At 49.8% G+C, this 21,159-nt stretch overlaps 1 protein-coding gene across 1 annotated transcript; it reads left to right on the forward strand.

Annotated features, from left to right (window-relative positions):
- The first annotated feature begins 4,723 nt into the window (after window positions 1–4,723).
- On the forward strand, window positions 4,724–12,105 carry AQP2 (aquaporin 2). The gene is made up of 4 exons (XM_019511425.1): window positions 4,724–5,211; window positions 8,357–8,521; window positions 9,933–10,013; window positions 10,753–12,105. The coding sequence occupies exons 1-4, from the start codon at window positions 4,849–4,851 to the stop codon at window positions 10,966–10,968; spliced, it is 825 nt and encodes a 274-aa protein (XP_019366970.1). The 5' UTR covers window positions 4,724–4,848; the 3' UTR covers window positions 10,969–12,105.
- The last annotated feature ends 9,054 nt before the right edge of the window (window positions 12,106–21,159 follow it).

Genomic DNA, 21,159 nt, shown 5'->3' on the forward strand with positions numbered 1-21,159 from the left:
TTCAAGTTGCAGCAAGAAAGATTTATATTAGATACCAGGAAAAACATTCTCACTAGGAGGGTTGTAAAGCACTGGAGCAGGTTACCCAGAGAGGTTGTGGAGTCTCCATCCTTGGAGGTTTTTAAGACCTGGGAAGGCAAACGCTTGGCTGGGATGGTGTAGTTGGGGCTGGTCCTGCTTTGAGCAGGGGGTTGGACTAGATGTGACCTCCTGAGGGCCCTTCCCACCCTCACGTCCTCTGATTCTGTGATTAATTAATGCTGCTATAAGATAGCACTGCCAGGGACAATATTATCTTACAGCAGAGTAATTAACCATGATTAAATGCACATGTAGACACTGGCCATGGGGCAGACTCCTGTCTGCTACTTAACCACACAGCTCTGCACTTTCAGCACCCTCATGACCCAGCCAGCCCCTCTGCTGTCCAAAGCCACCACCTGGAGCCCAGAGCTGTGCCGCTGTGCCCCTGGCTCTGGCATAAACTGCTCTGCCCTCATTCAAATTGCTGCTGTCCTGGGTGCACATGTAGATACTATGCCCAAGAGTAGTTTACTCTGCTTCAAACAGCTCTGGAGTTTATTGCTTTGAATGAACTGCATGTGTTGATGCAACCAGGGTGGGCTACTGGCTTTGTGCAGGGGTGGGCAATTATTTGAGCCCACAGACCACATTGGGAGTTTGGGGGAGCTGTCAGGGGCTGGGTCAGCACCCGCCCTCCCCACCATGCAACAGCTCACCAAACCTCCCTATGTGGGATGGGGCCACAGGCGGGAGGGGAGCTGGCATGGGCATGGGTGGGCAACAGCCTCAGGAGGGACAGTTCAGCCAGGGTCCCTGCTGCCACCAGTGCCATTTCCAAGCTGTCCTTCTACCCTGAGCAGGGGGCTTCAATGGCGGTGGCCTAGGTATGGAGGCAATGGCATCATCCAGGAAGAAGCTGATGGTCCCTGGAGCACCTGCTCTGGACCTACCTGCCCCAGCCACAATGAGCGGTGATGGCGGGCAGAAGCTGCTCCTGAGTGCGGCGAAAAAGCAGAACCTGGCGGCGGGTGCAACCGCTGCCCCATCACTACTGCTGGGCCCTTCTTGCTGCTGCCACTTGCAGCCCACGCTGGGGCTGTCCTATGGATCCTCCCAGCCACTGCCCACTGCCAGGTCCCGCTTTTCCCCTGCACCCTGCAGCAGCTTCTGCCCAGTGCCCACTGCCACCCCCTCTTGCCATGGCCAGGGCAGGCAGGTCTGGAGTGGCCTCTATAGGGACCCTGACTCCCCGCATGGGGTGGGGTGGGGTGGGCCTTGTTCTGAACTGCAGAAGTTTGACCTTTCCTGGTACCAACTACAGGGCCATACCGTGTGTACTGTAGTCCCTACTACTATCTCCATGACCTCCAGACAAGGATTTAACATCACCCCAGCTCTCAAATGCAAGGCAGGCAGTGTAGAACGGGGAGGCCAAAAGACCTGGTGAAATGGAATCAAAACCAAGTAACTTTGGAGAAGTACCTTTCCTTCTCTGTTTCTCAGTTTCACCCTCCCCACCCCTTCCACATTCTGTAATCCTGTCTCACTTTTGCTTAATGAGTTCTTCTTGATTAGTCATGTGTTACCTTTAGCTATCTAGTAATAATGATTAATCACACTGGCTATTGATTCTATGTAATTGCCGAGTTTAATAATATCACATTCATTATTAACAACATCCCAGATTAGCATTTACTGAGTAATGCTAAGTTCTTAGAAGTTCACAAAGTCTCTAGGAACCTGCCTTGTCCTTGTCTGTCTGTGTACTCATGTGGTCCTCCCATCACTGGTATCCAATACCTTGCATACTTTGATATATCTAGCCTCCCTATAGTCAGTGAAGTGTGGTGCTGCTATTACTCCCATTTTATAGATTGCAACCAACATCAGGGCTAAGGGAGACTACATGACTGGCCCAAGGTCACATAGGAAGTCTGTAGCAGAGAAGGAAATTGAACCAGGTCTCCCAGCATTCATGGCAGGGCTCTACCCCATAGTCTGTTCTTCCTCTACCTCCTGTTGTATGATCCCAGCATCCTCGTGAGCCTTCAGGTAGGTCAGTGTTACTGTCCCTGTCCATCAACGAACAACCAGGAAAACAGCTGAAGAGTTGAGCGTTCAGCTTATATCTTTGGACCTCCGCTCCAGTGATTCCACCTTAAGGCATTACCAACCATCTCACCTTGAAACCAGCCCAGGCTGTATTTCTTCTCAGATCTTCCATCTGTCTCCTTGCAGTTTTGGAAACCTAATAATTACAGATGATTCATACGAAATCAATGTTTCCCACAAATCAAGTCATCCCATTCACAAACGCATTTGGTGACATGACATATCATACCAGTTTCATCACCACATGGCTCCGCAGGTTGTCAGCGAGCCGCAGAAGAGGAAGCACGGATCTGTAGCCAAACTGGCCCACAACTTTTTGCTGAATTTTCTTTTCCTTTTGTGTTTCAGGGAAGGAGACCCTTTTTTTTAAAAGTACCTCTGGCTGACCCATCAGCTTGAAGTGCGAGGAGACTCCTGAGAAAGGTTATCCATGTGATATTTCCATACTATTCCTGCAGACCCAAGAGATTCAAACGGTTTAGAGGAATCTCTGATAGCCGCGGCAGGGGTCCAGTCACCTGTGACTGCCTACAGCAGGAAGGTTTAAAACTCCAGAGACAAAGGGATCACCTGTCCTTGAAGGCATATTAAAAGAAGCAGAGGGCCTGCCTGTACCTCACATGAATAAAGCATGCTGATTTCCGTAGCCCGCAGCATCCAATGGAGCAAAGTGTCTAGCACCGACTGACCACCTTGCACTCTCCAGCCCAAATGACCTGGCTCCCATTTTCAGCTCAGATGGCACAAGCAACCTTTGGCACAAGCAAGGTTTTGACTCATGCCTTTGGAGACATTTTTGTGACACCACTTGCTGCGGATCAAAAAGTCAAATGGAGTCAGCCCAGCCCAGGAAAAATAATCACACAAGTGCATGGGGGCTGGACTGGATGATCTGTCAGGTCCCTTCCAGTCCCTAACATCTATGTAATTATGAAACAGCAGACCCTCCAGCACTGACCCCTGGGAGAAGCAGGGACATCGCTTGATTCCTGCTTCTCCTTGGTACATTTGATCCACTACGCCAAGACAGAGCTTCCTTGTCTAGATATACCACGGTGACCTGCTGGATCAAGCCCCAGTGAGTTTATAGGGACCTCGCTCTCTGCAGCACTCTTCAGGCTGTCACAGTGACGGGTCTGGAGCAATTCACTCTAATTCCAGCTCTGTTCTGGTGCTATAGGCAAACGGATCCACGCTCATGCAATTCAGTCCTCATATACAGCTCTATCATATCCTACTCCTGGTCTCCCACATCCCACCCATGATGCATCCGCCTGGGTGCATCTACACAAGATGCTTACTGTGGAGCTGCCTCATTAGCTCTGCAGTAAAACATCACTGTCTACAGAAGCAGTGCTATTAGGCCAGAGTAAACTAATTCACTGTCATAGGATAGTACTGCCCAACACAAGTGCTATTCTATGGCAGACTTACTGACTTCACTGCAGTGCACGTGTAAACAGTGACCAGGACCAGCTGGGGCACGAGGATACTACAAGTGCAGGGCTGCCTATTGGCTAGCCCCGCACTGGATCAACCTCGTGCCCCAGCCAGGTCCTCTGCAGCACGTCGAGTTGGGGTGGAGCAGCTGGCCCCCAGGCTCCCTGCCACCCCGGCTCAACTTGCTGCAGGCCCAGGCACATGTATAAACATGTGAATGCTGCACTGACGTTTATTGTGTCGAATAATTTGATGTGTAGATGTGCCCCTGCCTCTTGTTCCAATCCTGGGCTCCGTTCCACAGAGCACTACCAATGCACCTTGCATTTCTGACTCACAGGCTTCCTGGCCGCTGCCTCTGCACTCCTGGGCTCACGCGCTCACAGTCCTGTTAAGACTCTTGATTCAGTGCTCCCACCCCATTTTATCCAACAGCAAGCCCCACGTGCTGCAGGCTTTGCAGCCATCTAAATCTCTCTCGCTCTCTCCTGAGAAGAGACCAGAAGCCACTCCAAACTATTCATACATCTATTAATCTATTTGATACATGAATGCCTGCTATGATCCATCCTACTTGTATTCGAATACAGGATTCAAGGGGAAAAAAAACCCTCTAGAAGTACAGAGGTGAAGAATTCAACCCCTGCTTCCAAAATTTAAAGCAGCTACAGATGTTGCATGTCACGGTCAGAGCTGGGCCCGAAGGTTTTAACCAAGACATCAGGACCCCAAAGTCCGCTCCAGCTGGATGCCAGACAAGACGGACAGACAGACAGATTCTGGTGGAGCCAAAGTCCTGCACAGTTTCAGGTTGAGCAAATACAGATTTCGGACTCAGATCAATCCCCAGAGCTGCACTGACTTGCTTTCCTCTCCCCGTTGCAATGATGGTGGGATGGAGGGAGAGGAGAACCAAAAATTACAGAAGATTAGGGACCATTTTAAATGGCATTGAGGAAAGAGGAAGTTGCAGCTCAGCCCAGTGCTTTATCGGACATCTCCAAGTTAATGTATTGGCTCCCAAGGCTGGCACATGCCACATTCCCCACTTAATAGAGGGGGCAGGGTCTGAAGCCTTGTCAGCTGGAACAAGGACGATAAAGCATCAGGTTTCCTAAGCCCTGAGCCCCACCTCTATCAGCAGGAGATCCCTGGATTTTCAGCATATATATACATCTATCCAGCACCCAAGCATCCTTGCAGGGAGCAGCCCCAGGAGCAGGGATCGCTGCCGGTAGAGTAGGTCTTCTGAGCCCCGGCACCGGTCGCCTCATGATGTGGGAACTCCGCTCTGTAGCCTTCACCCGCGCCGTCTTTGCCGAGTTCGTGGCCACCCTACTCTTCATATTCTTCGGCCTGGGCTCTGCCCTCAGCTGGCCCTTGTCTCTCCCAACCATCCTGCAAATCTCGCTGGCCTTCGGCTTGGCTATCGCCACGCTGGTCCAGGCCCTGGGGCACGTCAGCGGAGCCCACATCAACCCAGCCGTGACGGTTGCTTGCCTCGTCGGCTCTCACATCTCCTTCCTCAGGGCTGTCTTCTACGTAGTGGCCCAGATCCTGGGAGGGGTTGCTGGGGCAGCTATCTTGCACGAGATCACCCCTCCAGACATCCGGGGAAACTTGGCCGTCAACAAGGTAAGGACCGTGCCAGTGCCAGCGTGGGACCTTTCAGGGGTACGGGGGGGGGGCTTAGGGAAGATGGGAGAGGCAAAGGGAGGACATATATAGCTGCCAGCAGAAAACAGGAGTCCTGGCAGTGGAGATTAGAGCCACCCTGCCCTGCGCTCAAGCTGCAAGACCCCACTCCCGTCTAGCAATAGGAACAAAACCCAGGGGTCCCGGCTTGAAGATCTCCTTGCTCAGCCGTACTCCCTCCTAGTGCTAAGATTAGAAATCAGTCCTGCCACCCAGTGCCGTGCTCCATTCATACACCATAGGCCAAATCCTACCCCAGCAATTAGGCACCTGAATGCAGTCCTATATTGTACCTGGCTCTCATATCCCTGCAAGAACATCAAAGCGCCTCATTTTGTAATGCACCATCATGTTACATCACAAGAAGCAGCGAGGAATGGGAGGATCCACCCATGTTTCGCAAGGCCTGTTTTTCAGTGGCTCAGGCAGGGTGGAATAGGATCACACCGAGGCAACTAATAGCTGGCACAGGATCTGGCTCCGTTTGCTTTCAGGCATGGCAACAGAGCCCCATAAGCCCTGGCTCCCAGTTCCCCCTTGCTCTGATCACTAGGACAGTGCCACCAACCACAGCCCAGGGAGCTGACAGCTATAAAATGCCACTTTCTGATTGTCAGTGGCACACGTGGCAGTTCCTAGAACGGCCGGCTTAATTTAACCCTGGGAACATCCTGACTTGCGCCGACTCCCCTCCTCCAGCCTCAGCCATCTCTGCGTGTGCAGCTTTGGTGGGGAAACATGCCTCCCCGCCATGTGATGTCCTGCCAGTGTTTTCAGGCTGCTGGTGCCATGCCAGGCTCCTTGGCACCAGGGCTAGCAGGGCAGGGTTTTTTTGGTTTTGTTTTTAATGCAATCAGTGCTTCTCATCAGATAATCCCCATTTACTTTGTCCTGTTCTAGTTCTCACAGTACCCAATGGCCATGTCTGCCCTGGCGATGCCGTCGGTTAGCTTCCCTCCCATGACTAAGACTGGACTCTGGGTTCAGACGTGGTGCAATAACAAAACCACAGGAGTATATAGGGAGGCGGTCCTGAAAGCTTTGACTTACAGGCATGAAAATCAGGGAACCCAAGGAGTTAGGATGAGGATGCCTCGCTGAACTACCATGAACATGGCAGCCTCCCTCCCCTGCCCCCTCGAGTCTCTTGACTCCAGGTTGTTCAATGCTTGGGAGCATGGCTCTAACTTCCAGCCTGATCTCTTTTGCCATCTCCTCCCTTGCTTGCTCCGAGAGCCTTATGGCTAAGGGCAAGCAAAACTCGGGGCATCTGAGCCCCAAGCTTGGGCCAGCAAGTAGGATGCCCGCCAAAGGTTTTGGAAACATCTGAAGCCCCAGGTGTGGGTGGAGGATGTTTGCCAGCAGGAGGGACACTTATGGTTCTGGATTCTTGGATTTGGAATTAGTTTTGGCTAATTTGGCCTCAGATACAAATTAAATTTAAAAAAAAAATCTCTTTTTCCATCTCCCTTGTGGAACCGGTTACACAGGTACAAAGATGTCCCAGGCCAGATGCCATGAAGCCAGATCCTCCTTTTATACTCAGCACCCCCTATAGCCCTCCCTCTGACAACAAAGGGACTTTAAAGTGAGAGGCAACTACCTTTGCAACCACTTTATGTCCCCTTTAGGTTGCTAGAGTGGTGTAAAGGGGCCACAGCAGAAGACACTTGGCCCGCTCGGTTTAGTTTGCATTAGCTGGCTCCACTGTCTGAGTCAGTGAAACTCTTATACTCTTTCACAGAATTGGCAATGATTGCACAAGGTTCAGGGCAAGTAGAAGCAGACCCTGTATCTTTGCAGAGATCTAGCTATTTGAATTGAATCCAGGTCACTAATGCTTGAAAGCTTTTAGCATCCCTAAACTGTTTAATTCACAGGAATAGAGCTAACATCCCCTTTTAATTGCTTGTGAGTCCCACATTGGTGCTCACTGGGCTGTATCTTTAGAAGTCAGCCAGATCAGGATGCTGACGGCTAAGGCTTGTGCAGCAGATGCAACGGTGAGCTCTGGGAAGCCAGCTCTTCCCAATCTTTGCTGAATCTTTACACCAATAAACCTGCATTCTCAGTAAGGGAGTTACCAGTATAATTATTTGGGGGGCATTATGCCTCCTGACTAACAGATGGTAAAAAGTCCATTATAGACCCAGACTCATTTCCATTGGCATTAATCCAGAATTACTGCACTAAAGGACCCGATGATCTGTCAGGTCCCTTCCAGCCCCTAACAACTATGAAACTATGAAAGCCTTGGGATCTCCGCAAGCATGGCTGAGATCAGCTTTCGTGGCAGATAAAGAGGTGAAGTGCTGGCAAGAACATCTGCATGCACCCTCAGTATTCAGAAAGGTACATCTCAGGCTGCAGCAGGGAAAGCAGCACCCAGATAACATTTTGAGCACGCCTCAAAGCACCACTGGCACCACAAATTACTGACTTAACCAGCCATATCCAGCAGTGCTGCTGGTTCTATGGGATTAAAAGAGAAAAAAAATCAAGCTCTGCAACAGGGATGCTATCTCAAAGCAAGGTCAGATTCAGTTTAAACAGGGAAGTGATTGCTGGAAATCTTTACTGGAAAGCCTCCACCCAAGGTCCAACGCACGTGTCCGGGTTTTTGAAAGAAAGAATCGGTGATTTTTTTTCATGACAACAAAATAAAAGTGGGATTTCCAAAGACCTGATTTCTTTTTTTCTCAGACACAAAGGATGCAGATAAATGAATTGTTGATGCTGCTGTAAACAGAATTACACTGGTATAAAACAGTAGGAGAAGGATGACACAAGCACTTAAATGGGGTTAACTCTGTCCACTCTGCTGGAGAATGACCTCTGGAAGAATCAGGGGTACAACACAGCAGTGCATGTTTCATCTGTCCCCATCCATCCTGCTAAAGAGAGCTTTCCCAATTTGTTTCTGACCTCAGCCACAGAGCCAAAACATCCATTATTTGCCCAGACCTGCTTTAGACGATGATTCAAGCCTTCAGGAAGGATGTGGCCTGAAGGACCTGGTTGGGTTCAGCCAGGAGATGCCTGGGGCCTCACCTGTTCCTGAGATGCTACCTTGCTCTTGTTTCAGCTGTACAACGAGACAACCACAGGACAGGCAGTCACCATGGAGCTCTTCCTCACCTTCCAGCTGGTCCTGTGCATCTTTGCGTCCACGGATGACCGCAGAAGTGATAACGTGGGGTCTCCAGCCCTATCCATTGGCCTCTCTGTTGCCCTGGGACATCTCCTGGGGGTATGTCTCACAACCACGTGGTGTAAACACCTCTTGCATTGTAGATCCATTAGGCAACTGTATCCAGGACCTGCTGTTCTTTAACTAGACTGTCATTTCTAGAAAGAGAATAGGCCAGTGAAGAGACCTCGCGTTAATGAGGCCTCAGTTGGATGCCTGGCTCTGACAGCCTTCTTGTACAACCGTAAAGCCAATGAGAGTCAGGCAGCTAAATACCTTCAAAACTTTGATCCGTAGCATCTCTGTGCTCCACGTGTAGCATGCAGTGGGGAGGGGGCTGCACTGCCCCAGTGTTCATGGTTTAAGTCACCCTGCTGCCATACTGACAAAGGGGGCCATCTACATACTGAAGACAGACAGCTCTCCTAGTCAGGGACAGGGGACACTATACTGTTGCTCTGCAGCTTTTAAGGGTCTCAAAGGACTTTGCAAAGATTAGTGATTCCCCACGGGAGGTGGATTCCTTAGGGCAAGGAGCTGAAGCAAAGGTGGGTAAAAAAAAATCTGCAAAGGAATCGGCCCTTTCTGTTTAGCACTTAGGCTGTGCATTTTGCTGGAACTTATGGGCCCTCGGCACTGCCACTTTTCCAGCTGGAGACACCGCGAAGGGGTAAAGTGGCACCTCCTGGCTTTGAACACCCCTCATTCATCGCATGCAACAGCAACAGATTTGTGCCGCCGTATTTTGCACCCTCGAGAGCTTTTGCGCGCTGTTCGAATGCAGGGCCACACCCCTGCTCTCACAGATTCATTAATCAGTCCCTGAGCAAACACTGGCCTGCAACACTCCCTCCCCACCCATAAATATAGCCTCTCCCAGCAGAAGCCAGTCACATCTTTTCCAGCTGCGGGGGTCTTCCTCTGGGATGCAAGATGCATGAATGAAGGCTTCAGGACCTGCAGGACTGCCGATAGGGATAGAAACCATCGGGCACTTGCTTGCTAAAACAATGCAAGCAAGATGGAGGGTGAATCACTCCACTCCACAAGTGAATCATGCCGATCGCACACACCTATACACCTGATGGACTTCTGCTGCAACGCACGCTAATTAGCATGTGTTGGAGCAGACTCGATTAATCAGCACCCTTTCTCTGTAAGGGTCACCAGATTAATCAAGTCTGCTGCAACCTGCTCATTAGTGCGCTCCAGCCCACTCTGCATCACATGTAGCGGCGCCCCCGTGTTTCAAAATGCCTTAACTAAAGCTTGTCGAATGAACTTTAGTTAAAGTGCCCCCACCGCCAATGCCAAGCGCAGGGCGCTGAATACACATGGCACTGCGCCTCTGAGAGCCGCGCTAATTAAAGCACTGCCCCCCGCAACATGTGCATAGCTACCCTGGGACATTTCCAACCCTTCTCAATGCCAAAAGGGAATCATGTTAACAAACAACTCTGCTTCTTCCTAGATCAACTACACAGGCTGCTCCATGAATCCGGCCCGGTCTTTTGCCCCCGCTGTGATAGTGGGAGACTTCACCGACCACTGGGTAAGGATCCTGTTTCCACACCTCTTGGCCGTGCCAAAAATGTTCCCTGAGTGTTCCTGGTGATAACACTTCTAGGACCCCAAGAGCTAGCCTGGTTGCAAAACTACAACAGCTAAGGGAGGTCCTCCTATTATACCAGGCTCGGGTTGCCAATAAAGATGCAGAGCTCAGCAGCCCTTGGTGGGGCAATTGGGGCTCTAACTGCCTATCCAAGGAGGCAGTGTCGCAACAGGAAAAGGGGCATATGGTTTGCCCCTTCTGGCAAGAGGTGCCAAACCTCTGCAGAGTCTAGCTGGAGTTAATGCCAGACGAACCCCTCCTGATTCCTGGTTGAGTTGGGCTCAGTTCGGTCTTGCACCGGGTCTTTTGGGTGGGTTTGGGGGCACCGCCAGATGTTTGCAGGCAATGAACCAAAAGAGCTGAGCTCGATTATAACCCCCCGCCCCCCTCCGAGGCCTCACTGTAACCACTCAACACCATGCCCTTCCAGAGCCCTGGAGTCAAACATCCACCCCCACCTTTAACATAACCTCTAGGACCTGGGCTAAGAATAGAACTGCAAGAATCTGATCTCCCAGCCCTGTCCCACAGCTGAACTTCGAGCCATAAGCCACAAATGAGGAATAAACCCCCAGGAAGGCAGACAGCAAATCAGACTCAGCTGCAGGCAGGTTTCATGCCTATTCCAGGCTCCCTTCAATCAGCAGCTGCATTTTTATTCCTCTCCGCATGACTTCAGGTCTTCTGGCTGGGCCCACTGGTCGGGGCAGTGGCTGCCTCCCTAATCTACAACTACCTTCTCTTCCCACACACCAAGACGCTCTCCGAGAGACTCGCCATCTTCAAAGGCTTCGAGCCGGAGGAGGACTGGGAGGAGCGTGAAGCCCGCAGGAGACAATCTGTGGAGCTCCACTCCCCTCAAAGCATGCCCAGAGGCATGACGGAGAAGGTCTAGCCATGTCCACGTGGCTCCCTGCTCTACTGGCGCTAGCGGTACCCTCCGACACACGCCTTAGAGACAATAGTGCATTCAGACAAGTGGCAAGTATCCCCTAGGAGTACAGGGGCTGCCATCTGCCCACATCTCCAGGGGAGATGCCCAGTGAACCACCCTAGGCTTGCTCCCCTCGCAAGCTGACCCTCTAGCCCGGGGGAACTAAACTTGCCCACCCAGCTTTCAGTGTGAGGATGAAGGGCCAGGAACAAGTCATCCGTGCCCAAAACAGACACCAGCTCCTCCCAGGAAACCCTAGTGGCATCATGCTTAGCAACAGGACACAAAATGCCCGGGTCATTTTCCCAGCTCTGCCATCCATACACTGTGTAGCAAGTGACTTACCTTCTTTGCGCCTCAGTTTCCCTTCCGTTCGGTGAGGACACCACTGCCTAGCTCAGCGCGCTGCATGAATGCTCATTGCAAGTTTTGAATCTGCAAAGACATCACGCAAGACTTTATTATTGCCGTTTGATGAGGTGGGGAGGTAGCCATGCTTCATCGCTCCCAACCTACCACCTGCCCCTTGCTCGGTGTAACCAGCATCTCTTCCATCACAGGCTCTCTGCATTTCTGTGGCAGCTGAAGCAATGATAGTGTGAACCGTTCGGTGTCCAGACTTAAAATGCACCGATTCCCAAACTCTTGCCTTTCTGTAGATTGAACTGCAGACGTCACTGATTTCAAGACAATTTGAACTAATAGAAATGATATCCTTTAAATCCCCGATTCTCTCTCTTTTTAATTCCTTGTTCTTATTTGTTACTTCCCTACAGAAAAATGTAATCCAGGGTCTTCAGAAAACCCAAAGAAACTTTCTCAGTATTTATCCCAGAAACAAGATGGGGTAAATAATTACTATTCCTCATTCTATTTTTCCTTCCAGTACTAAATCTCTTCTGATTTAGACTTATTTATTATCTGTTGTGGCATATTAAGCTAAAATGAAACTAAACAGGGCTATGGAATATGGAGTTTTAACATGTCTGAAGATGCGTTGCATTAATTTGCAAGTAAAGCACCTCAATGCTATTTGTACATGTTTTAAATCTACCTGCATAAATCAAATAAAAATAAATGACACATTGATTTACAGAGCATTTTTCATCCAAAATTGTTTTACGGACTGGTTACAGGTGTGACACCTGCTATTCTTAGTCACACTGAACAGCAATTTACTCTGCAATTAGAACTAATAGAAGGAGGATCACAGGGATCATTCAAATGCTCCTGAAAAACAGCCACTTCTGGGGAGGAACAAAATAGCCTGCCTACCAGTAATACCACCTAAGAGATCTAGTTTGTTCAGGACGGTTACTTGGCAGGGGAGGTACCATGAAGTGATTTTTGGCCCAAGTGGTTTCAGGGGAGAGTCCCGTCTTAGCTTTGAATAACTTGGTGCTGTTAGAGGGTGAAGGCCTGTCCCTTGCACTACAGGCAGGCTGACCTCTGCCAGAGTCTACTAAAGCCTCCCAATGGGAGCATCTTGGCTACACAATTTATGGCGATGGGGGATTGCTCTCTAGCTTGCTCCTTTGGCCTCTTGGTCCCAAACTAGGGAGCATCTGAAGTGCAAGCCTGACCCACTGACAGCTCCACTGTAATAATTTGCACTGCTTGAGACTATGACCCAGCGAGTCATTCCAACTTTATACCAATGCAATTCAGATCAGAGACCTAACCCAGTGTCCCAGATGTCACACAGTCCTGGGAAAACCTTAGGACCAAGACAAAACGGTCTGCCTTTTTGTTCAGATAAATTACAACCCAGCAGGTCAATAGATTGATGGTGCATCAGCCTGGCTCATAACCACCTGTAACACCTTCTACAGATAGATGGTGCCTATATCTATCTGTCTGCACTATGCATTATTCATTCATTCAACCTTTGTCAAGCACCTCTGTATCAGGTGTGAGCACCAAATCAGAAAGGAAATAGAAATTGCTGTTCAAAAGCCTTCGCTTTCCCTCTCCCTTGCATCTGTGGGTTTTTTTCCGCTGGGCCCTGCAGCCCAAAGCCTCCAGCCCATTGCTTGTGGGGGTGATCAAAGGCTGAAGAGGCACTTTGTAAAGCAGTTTGAGATCCATTCTGTTGCCACACAAATGCAAGATGGTTATCATTTGAGAAATGGCCACTCCCAGCCTCTGGGAGATGGCTCCAGGCCATTTTCATGAACCCACCCCGTTACCCTTCAGCAGCAATCAGTACCAGAATACTGCACGTCTTCAGTACCGCAGGAGATTTCACAGTGCGGGCTGTTTCTCTTCCTGAACTCCTGTCCAGATCACTTTGGTCATGGGTTTGAGCCCAGGGCAACCTCAGGTGGGACCCTAATATGCCTGTTATGGCCACGGTGCTGGTCAGGTCTCCTTCTCCAAATAGCACAGTCTGCAGAAGCCGTCTCAGCCCCCAGGCACACAGCCACTCTTTTTCTTCTTTCTAGCCTACGGACAAGTCGCTGTTACTCAATCGTGATGATGGTTTTGGCCCAGGTGGGTTTATTGACCTGGCAGGGGGGTTCCCATCTTCTCAGCCTTGAAGGACTTGGTGCCGTTAGAGGGTGAAGGCCTGTCCCTTGCACTGTGGGCAGGCTGGCCCCTGCCAGAGTCTACTAAAGCCTCCCAATGGGAGGATCTCACTACACAATTTATGGCAATGGGGGATTGCTCTCCGGCTTTCCCTCTAACTTGCTCCTTCAGCCTTTTAGCTCACGGCAAGCGAGACTAGCGGTCATCTGAACTCCAAGACCTCCAGGCTTGGCGTTTGCATGTAGGAAGCTGCCATGGCTTTGGCAGTGTCTGAAGCCTCAGACAGATGAGTCTGGGAGGAAGGAGACTTGCCGGTGGTAGCGCCACACAGACCTGAACGACCGAGAATTTGAAACGGATTTGGGCTGAGACACAAAATATAAAAGTATTATTATTAATACTATTATTAACAGCAACAACAATAATAATGCCATCAAGGCCTTCTGATGTTGGAGTGCCATGCTTGTCACAGCGTGGTAGTGGATGTCTGCACTACTGTCATTTTTCACACTATTTGGGGCTTTTCCTAACAGCCCAGCTTATTTCCATTACAAGGGGAGAATCTCTGCTCTCGTTTAAAACCAATAAAAGGATTTTTCTAGCCTCTAAGTTTGAAGAAAATGCTTGCAAACATGAACCATAGCAGCCAGGACATAAAAAGGCCAATAAAAAAAATGCAAGCACTGTTATTTTTTTAGTCAATCACATGGTTTTATGGGAGACACGACCTGTGATGTCTGAATACCTGGACTGGCAATATGCATTTCCAAATCAGTATGTGTGCAACTGAGAAAGGACAGTAAAATCCCTTGTGTAGGTTGCAGACAGAAGAACTCAGGTTGCAGGCCAGATGAATTTGGAAAGGATACCGGGAAGTCGGTCTGTGTGCACATGCTACCTGCGGTTGCAGTGCCTCTGTAAACAGTTGTGTTAACAGAGAGGTAATTCAGTTTAACAAGCATTCTCGGACTATTATCCCTTCACCGCCAGAGACATCAGTGTAAGGCCAGTGTTTCTCAACTGGTGGGTCATGACCACGAGGAGATCACAACAGACAAGCTAAAACTGTGCTACAAAAACAAAAGTGTTGTGTGTTAAAGCAAAGAAATGCTCAGTCTCCAACTTTCCACTCACCCTCACTCTTCAAAGGCAGGTATTTGCTGGTGACCTATCAAAACACATGCCCCAATAAATTCTGTGGGCTTTTTGCTCCTAGCTGGGATACACTGTTGACTTTTACTTTTATAGTAAAAACAAAAGGGCTGCTAATGTATGACCTGAAAACCTGAAAAATATTACACTCCAAAATTCAAGAGCATCTCTTGCGCCTAAATGCTTTAAGGATCCAGGCCTGCAGGATCTGAGCAGAGATGTAGTTAGTCACTCTGTAGTCGAGGAGAAAGCAGGGTGGATTTGTACCTTACAAAGTAACAAAAGTGTATGTGCATATATGTGCACACATGCACACGTGTGTCTATATATTATATATGCGTGTGTGTGTCTATATATATGTCTATATATATGTCTATATATGTGTGCGCGCACATATATGCACATATATATACACACACATGTACATACACATATACATACATATATGACACACACACAGTATATACACACATACATATATACATGCACACATAAATACACACACGCACATATATATACACACATACATACATGCTTATACACACACAAATACACACATGTACACACACATGCATATATATACACACATATACATACTTATACACGCATAAATACATACGCACATAAATACACACACATACATACATACTTATACACACACATAAATACACACACAAATACAAACACACACATATACACACACACAAATATACACACACGCATATATATAAACACACACACATATAAATACACACACACATATGGATGTATGCATGGATGCATGGATATTATATATATAATACACACACAATAAATGTTCTTCATCAGATGCTGTGAAAGTCCTTCACAAATCTACCCTGCCACTTACATTTTCTACCTCCCCTGAACACAGCACAAATTCCTTGAGAGGCAGTACCGTCACCCCTCCTATACTGATGGAAAAACTGGGGCGCAGAAACATACCCACTGTGTTAGCTTCAGAAACTATGCACCCCAGTTTCTGAAGTGCTAGCCTACCATCCCTAAATACTAGCCCTGCTCTCCCAGACAACAGAGCCAGCTTGGCCTCATGAGTGCAGGGCTGTTGTGCAAGGTGCCAACATGGAATCTGCTGCTTTTGCAAGATCCAGCAGGAAGATAAGAGCGGCTGCTGAGAACTTCTTTTCTACCCAGAGACAGGATCACAACAAGCCCTTGCTCCCAGGTCATTTCCATCCCCAGCCAGCACCCTGCCCTTACAACCCACAGGGCCTACCAGCATCTGTTCCACACTTCTCTTGCCCCATCCTTCGTAAGCAGACGGCGTCGCTGGTCGGTATCAAAGGCCGGCTTTGCGTGCTGCCTTTGTGCCCGCTGGCTGAATTTCCAGTCCAACAGGGGCATGGGGGATTTTCACACAGAACTGGAATTTCTGGGAACCTGAGCAGAGTGCAGAAAATAATACCGTTGTGCAGAGATTGCTGAGCTCAGTGTTAAACAGACTGTCTTGGAGAGAACAATAAACCATTTAATTATGCCCTGCTCTGGTACAGCAAGGAATAGATGCATACACATACATACCCGTGCATGCACATGCGTGCACGCATGCGCGCGCACACACACTGTAGTACTCCAACCCACATATTACTTCCCTTACACAGCAATCAGTGCACCTCACCTGTAGCCTCAAAGGATCACTATCATTCACATCTAACCTTAAGGCATAACGTTTCTCAGTCCATCTATTTGGGGCCCCCAGTGACCCAGGTGCAGAACTGTGTGAGCAACAGATTTATTTTTTTTTGGTTCAAGGGATAGGCCAAAAAACCCCTGGAAAATAAAATAATTTTAGGTCAATTCAGAATAAAAGTAAAAAAAAAAAATCCCTCTGCTTATTTTACTAAACACCATACATATAGTGCATTTTGGATCAAATGAGGGGATGAGACAGAAGCCCACAAGGCAACCCCAGTCCAGCTCTTTCTTGTGCTTTAATCCAGTGGTGCTCAACCTCTGGCCTGGGGGCCAAATCTGCTGCAGAGTCATTTGGCTCACAGCACTCCCCAGAGATCTGGAAATATGGCAGCAGAAGAGCAGTGGAAACGTTACTTGCTGCAAGTCCCAGTGCTGTCACTGCCCCCTCCAAGTTTCTGATCCGTGGGGAGTCCCATAGCCCCCTGCACCGGATCACACCAGCACACGGAGCTGGGGCACAACCAAATCCAGCCAGATCCAATGCACTGTGTCAGGCTGCAGCACAGGGTGACTGCAGCACACCAAGCCGGTGCACCAGATGACACCTGCAGACCTACCCTGCACTGGATCAGGCCCACAAACCAGCCCCACACTACTCAGCCACTTGTGGGGCCAGATAGGTCAAAAACACTGCTGTGCTAATTTGTTCTTTGCTTCCTAGGGCAGAGCAACAGGTGTCTGACTGAGACCAGGAACTATGCAGTTTTCTGCTTGTGTGAACGTGAGATTCCCCTCCCAGGGAAGCAAAGCCACCAGGCCAGATTCTGGTGCAAAGGAGGGTTGACAAGGCATCACTGTGCACTCACTTTGCACTTACATTCACATGGAAATGAAGGAAGGGGACCCCCCTGCTTTCCAAATGTCTCTCCTTTTCCTGGATCCACTTTTTTCTTAGCTGGGCCCTGCAACAATCATGGGAGAGTTTAAATGTCAATGGGTCAGACAGGGCTGGGGATGGGGCATTTCAACAGGAGCACTGGCTCCCCAGGGAAAATCTGTTCCTTGGTGGCTCCTTCCCAAGGCCAGTTCCCATTGTTTAGCAGCTGCAAAAAAAAAGCAGGGTACTTAACCTGTGCTTGGACAACACCTGAGGGGCATTTTGCAAATGCAATGAAGCAAATGCCCTTAAAGAGGTGACAGGGTGAAGGTTAGAATTCAGGTGTCTTGGCTTCTAACCCCAGCTCTACCCCTGGCCACAGTGTGACCTCATGCCCCCACCATGCATCTGTCCCACTGGGATAATAACATGGAGCTATTTCATAAGGGGCTCGGGATGCTTCAGGAATGATTAGGAGCACAGGAACTTCCACACTGGATCAGCCTTGAAGCGTGCACGTTCGCGCAGCGTCCAGCAACTTGCACGCACGGTCACGCAGCGCCCAGCAACTTGCAGAGACATCACTAATAAAGAAAGGAGACCCGGTGTTACTAACGGGATATTAACATTTAATATTTGCATAGCAGCTTTGCTGTTTCAGAGCCAGGCGGGGGTTCATAAAACCATACGGTGTGGCTTCCCAACCCCACATAACTGATCTTCCCCTGGGAGCTAATACTGCCATCCGTCCCCTACTGCTAAATTCCCAAGACCCATGTGGACGATTGGAGCTGGGCCACATCCCCTCCACCCACACAGCTAGATCAGGGCTGGACCATACCTCTTCTCCCCATGGGGCTGGATAGGGTCCAAAACGCCCTCCTGCTCCCCTGGAGTCTTATCGGAGCAGCCCCTTCCCCCATGAAGCCAGGCCATGCACCCTCCACCCCTGCAAGGCCAGGTTGGGCTGGGCCAACCCCACTTCCACCGCCAGATCAGGGCTGGGCTACCCCTGCCCCCCTCCGCCTTGCTGGATGGGGTGCCAGCTTGGGACCACCAGTCAGATCCAGCCTGCAGAGGGACCAGGCACCACCCATCTGGCCCACCAGGCAAAAAGTTTGGGCACCGCTGAACTAGAGCGTGTCTTTAAGAAAATCATCCAATCTTGCCAGTGATGGAGAACCTATCATAGTGCTTGCTAATCCGTTCCCGTGCTTAATCACCTTCGCTCTGAGAAAGCTGTGCCTTGTCCTCGTCTAAATGTGTCCAGCTTCAGTTGTAGTTTCATAGTTATTAGCGTCGGGAGAGACCTATTAGATCATTGAGTCTGACCCCCTGCCCTGGGCAGGAAAAAGCGCTGGGGTCAGACGACCCCAGCCAGGTGCCTGTCCAATCTCCTCTTGAATATTTCCAAGGAAGGGGACAGCGCCACCTCCCTTGGAAGCCTATTGCATATTTTGGTGACCCTCACTGTAAAGAACATTTTCCTGATGTCCAGCCTGAATTTACTCTCTTTTAATTCGTGCCCATTGTTTCTAGTTACCCCGACTGTCGCCCTGGTAAACATCGTATCCCCCACTTCCCGCTGACCCCCCCGATGAGTTCGTAGGCAGCCACAAGATCACCTCTCAGCCTCCTCTTGTGGAGGCTGAAGAGGTTCAGGTCTCCCAATCGGTCCGCATAGGGTTTTTCCTGTTGGCCTTTAACCAGACGGGTGGCCCTCCTCTGAACCCTCTCCAGGTTATCCACGTCCCTCCTGGAGTGCGGCGACCAAAACTGGACGCAGTACTCCAGCTGTGGCCTGACCAGTGCTGTACAGAGGGGAAGTATCAGCTCCCTGGACCTGTTTGTGATGCAACTACTTATGCAAGAAAGAGTGTGGTTAGCTTTACTTATTACCTCCTCACATTGGTGATTCATGTTCATTTTGGAGTCAAACATGAGTCACCAATGTGAGGAGGTAATAAGTAAAGCTAAGCGCACTCTTTCTTGCATAAGCACGTGCATCGCACACAGGTCCAAGGAGGTGATCCTCCCCCTCCATGCGACACTGGTCAGGCCACAGCTGGAGTACTGCGTCCAGTTTTGGTCGCCGCACTTCAGGAGGGATGTGGATAACCTGGAGACGGTTCAGAGGAGGCCACTCGTCTGGTTAAAGACCAACAGGAAAAACCCTATGCGGACCGATTGGGAGACCTGAACCTCTTCAGCCTTCACAAGAGGAGGCTGAGAGGTGATCTTGTGGCCGCCTATGAACTCATCGGGGAGGGCAGCAGGAAGTGGGGGGTATGATGTTATAAACCACGGCATCTCATTTCCCTTCCGGCAGAAGGGATAAAGTTTAATTGAGCTGCAATTACTTCTGGAGTGAAAGACAACAGTCAGGAGCAGCCCTGTGGTGAGAGCTGGGAGATGCTTGTCTACGGACAGCAGGCTACACCCCTCCTTTTACAGACTGCACGTGCACACAGATCTGAGCACGGTTGTGCTTGGATCAGCAGAGACGGATGATTTAAACAACAAGAAAGGGTCGAGATTTCAGTTCATCCAAACTACTTTTCCTAATTGAGACAAAACGGCAGCAAGAGATACTCCCTGGTTCACGGGCCAGAGTCTTGCTCAGCATGGCATGGAACTGGAAATAGAAGCCAGGCCTGCTAATTCCCAGCCTGATGTACACTTTACACCTAAACACACACACACCAAACACACAGCATTACTCCCACTGAAGGAGGAAGGCTCCCTTGGGGTCTGTTCTTGTAGTTCGAGGGAGAGAAAGTGTCGGCAATTTGCTAATTCCAACTGGAAGCCATCCCTTTTGACTAGGGAAGGAGTAAATAGGTGTTGCCTGCTAATTAGTGGCTATCAGTAAACAGGGAGTGACTTTAGAGAGCCAGGAGGTGAGTAACCTTTCATTTAACTCACATATGAAGGGGATAAATCATTGCAGCTAGCAAGTCTGCAGGTGATCGGCTTTGACAGCTCAGTTCACATGGTCTCGCGCCTGGGAGGTGGCAGCCAGAGCCTACAGCTACACATCTCCAGATCCGGATGTCAACACCTCTGGAAACCCCAGAACTGGGGGACCTTGCAGAATCCAGAACAGGAACTCAACCCCCGCCCCAGCCCCACAACCTCCTGAAAATGTGCGGTGTATTTGGAGCTGGGGCTATGATTCAGATCCACTTCTGCGGAAGACAGGAACTCCGTTCTAGCCTTGCTCCGGGCTGCGGGGTAGGGATGCGGGCCGGCGTCTGCACCGCTGAGGGGCACCTCACTCTGGTCTGTGCATACAGGGTGGGAAATGGTACCGCATCAGACTTGTGCAGTTATTTGCACAGGCCAAAATGACACCACCATGTACGTGCAGAACAGGGCTTTGGAGAACCAGGCGTCTCCTCTGTGGTCCTACGCAAGCCTCATGCACAGCCGTGGTACCTGAATGATACCATAGCATTGTCACGTCTTCCTCTTCCCTAAAGATGTTTGGGGCAAGCCTCCAAGCAGGGGCCACCATAACATCACTGTTGTAAGACTTCATCCTGCCCCCCAGCCAGGACAGCTGCTCCTCTACTACAAAAGATAACTGAAAGGAAATGATGCAATACCCTCTCAATGTCTCATAACCACAGGAGAAAGCAATAATTTGATACCTTGGGTAACAAGTGGACAGGTAATGCATGGCTGAGCAGACCTAATTCTTGCCCACTGCGGGTGGCAGTGCACACACACACATGCCACTTCACCACTTGTGCAATGAGGCGGTCAGCAGGGCAAATAACTCGCTGGCATGCATCAACCGATGCATCTCGTGTAAAACTAGGGAAGTGGTACTCCCGCTGTACTCAGCACTGGTCAGGCCGCAGCTGGAGTACTGTGGCCAGTTCTGGGTGCCGCACTTCAAGAAGGACGTGGAAAGA

The sequence above is a fragment of the Gavialis gangeticus genome, unplaced genomic scaffold (assembly GCF_001723915.1).
Source record: "Gavialis gangeticus isolate Ggan-Ray unplaced genomic scaffold, GavGan_comp1, whole genome shotgun sequence".
Taxonomy (NCBI): domain Eukaryota; kingdom Metazoa; phylum Chordata; order Crocodylia; family Gavialidae; genus Gavialis; species Gavialis gangeticus.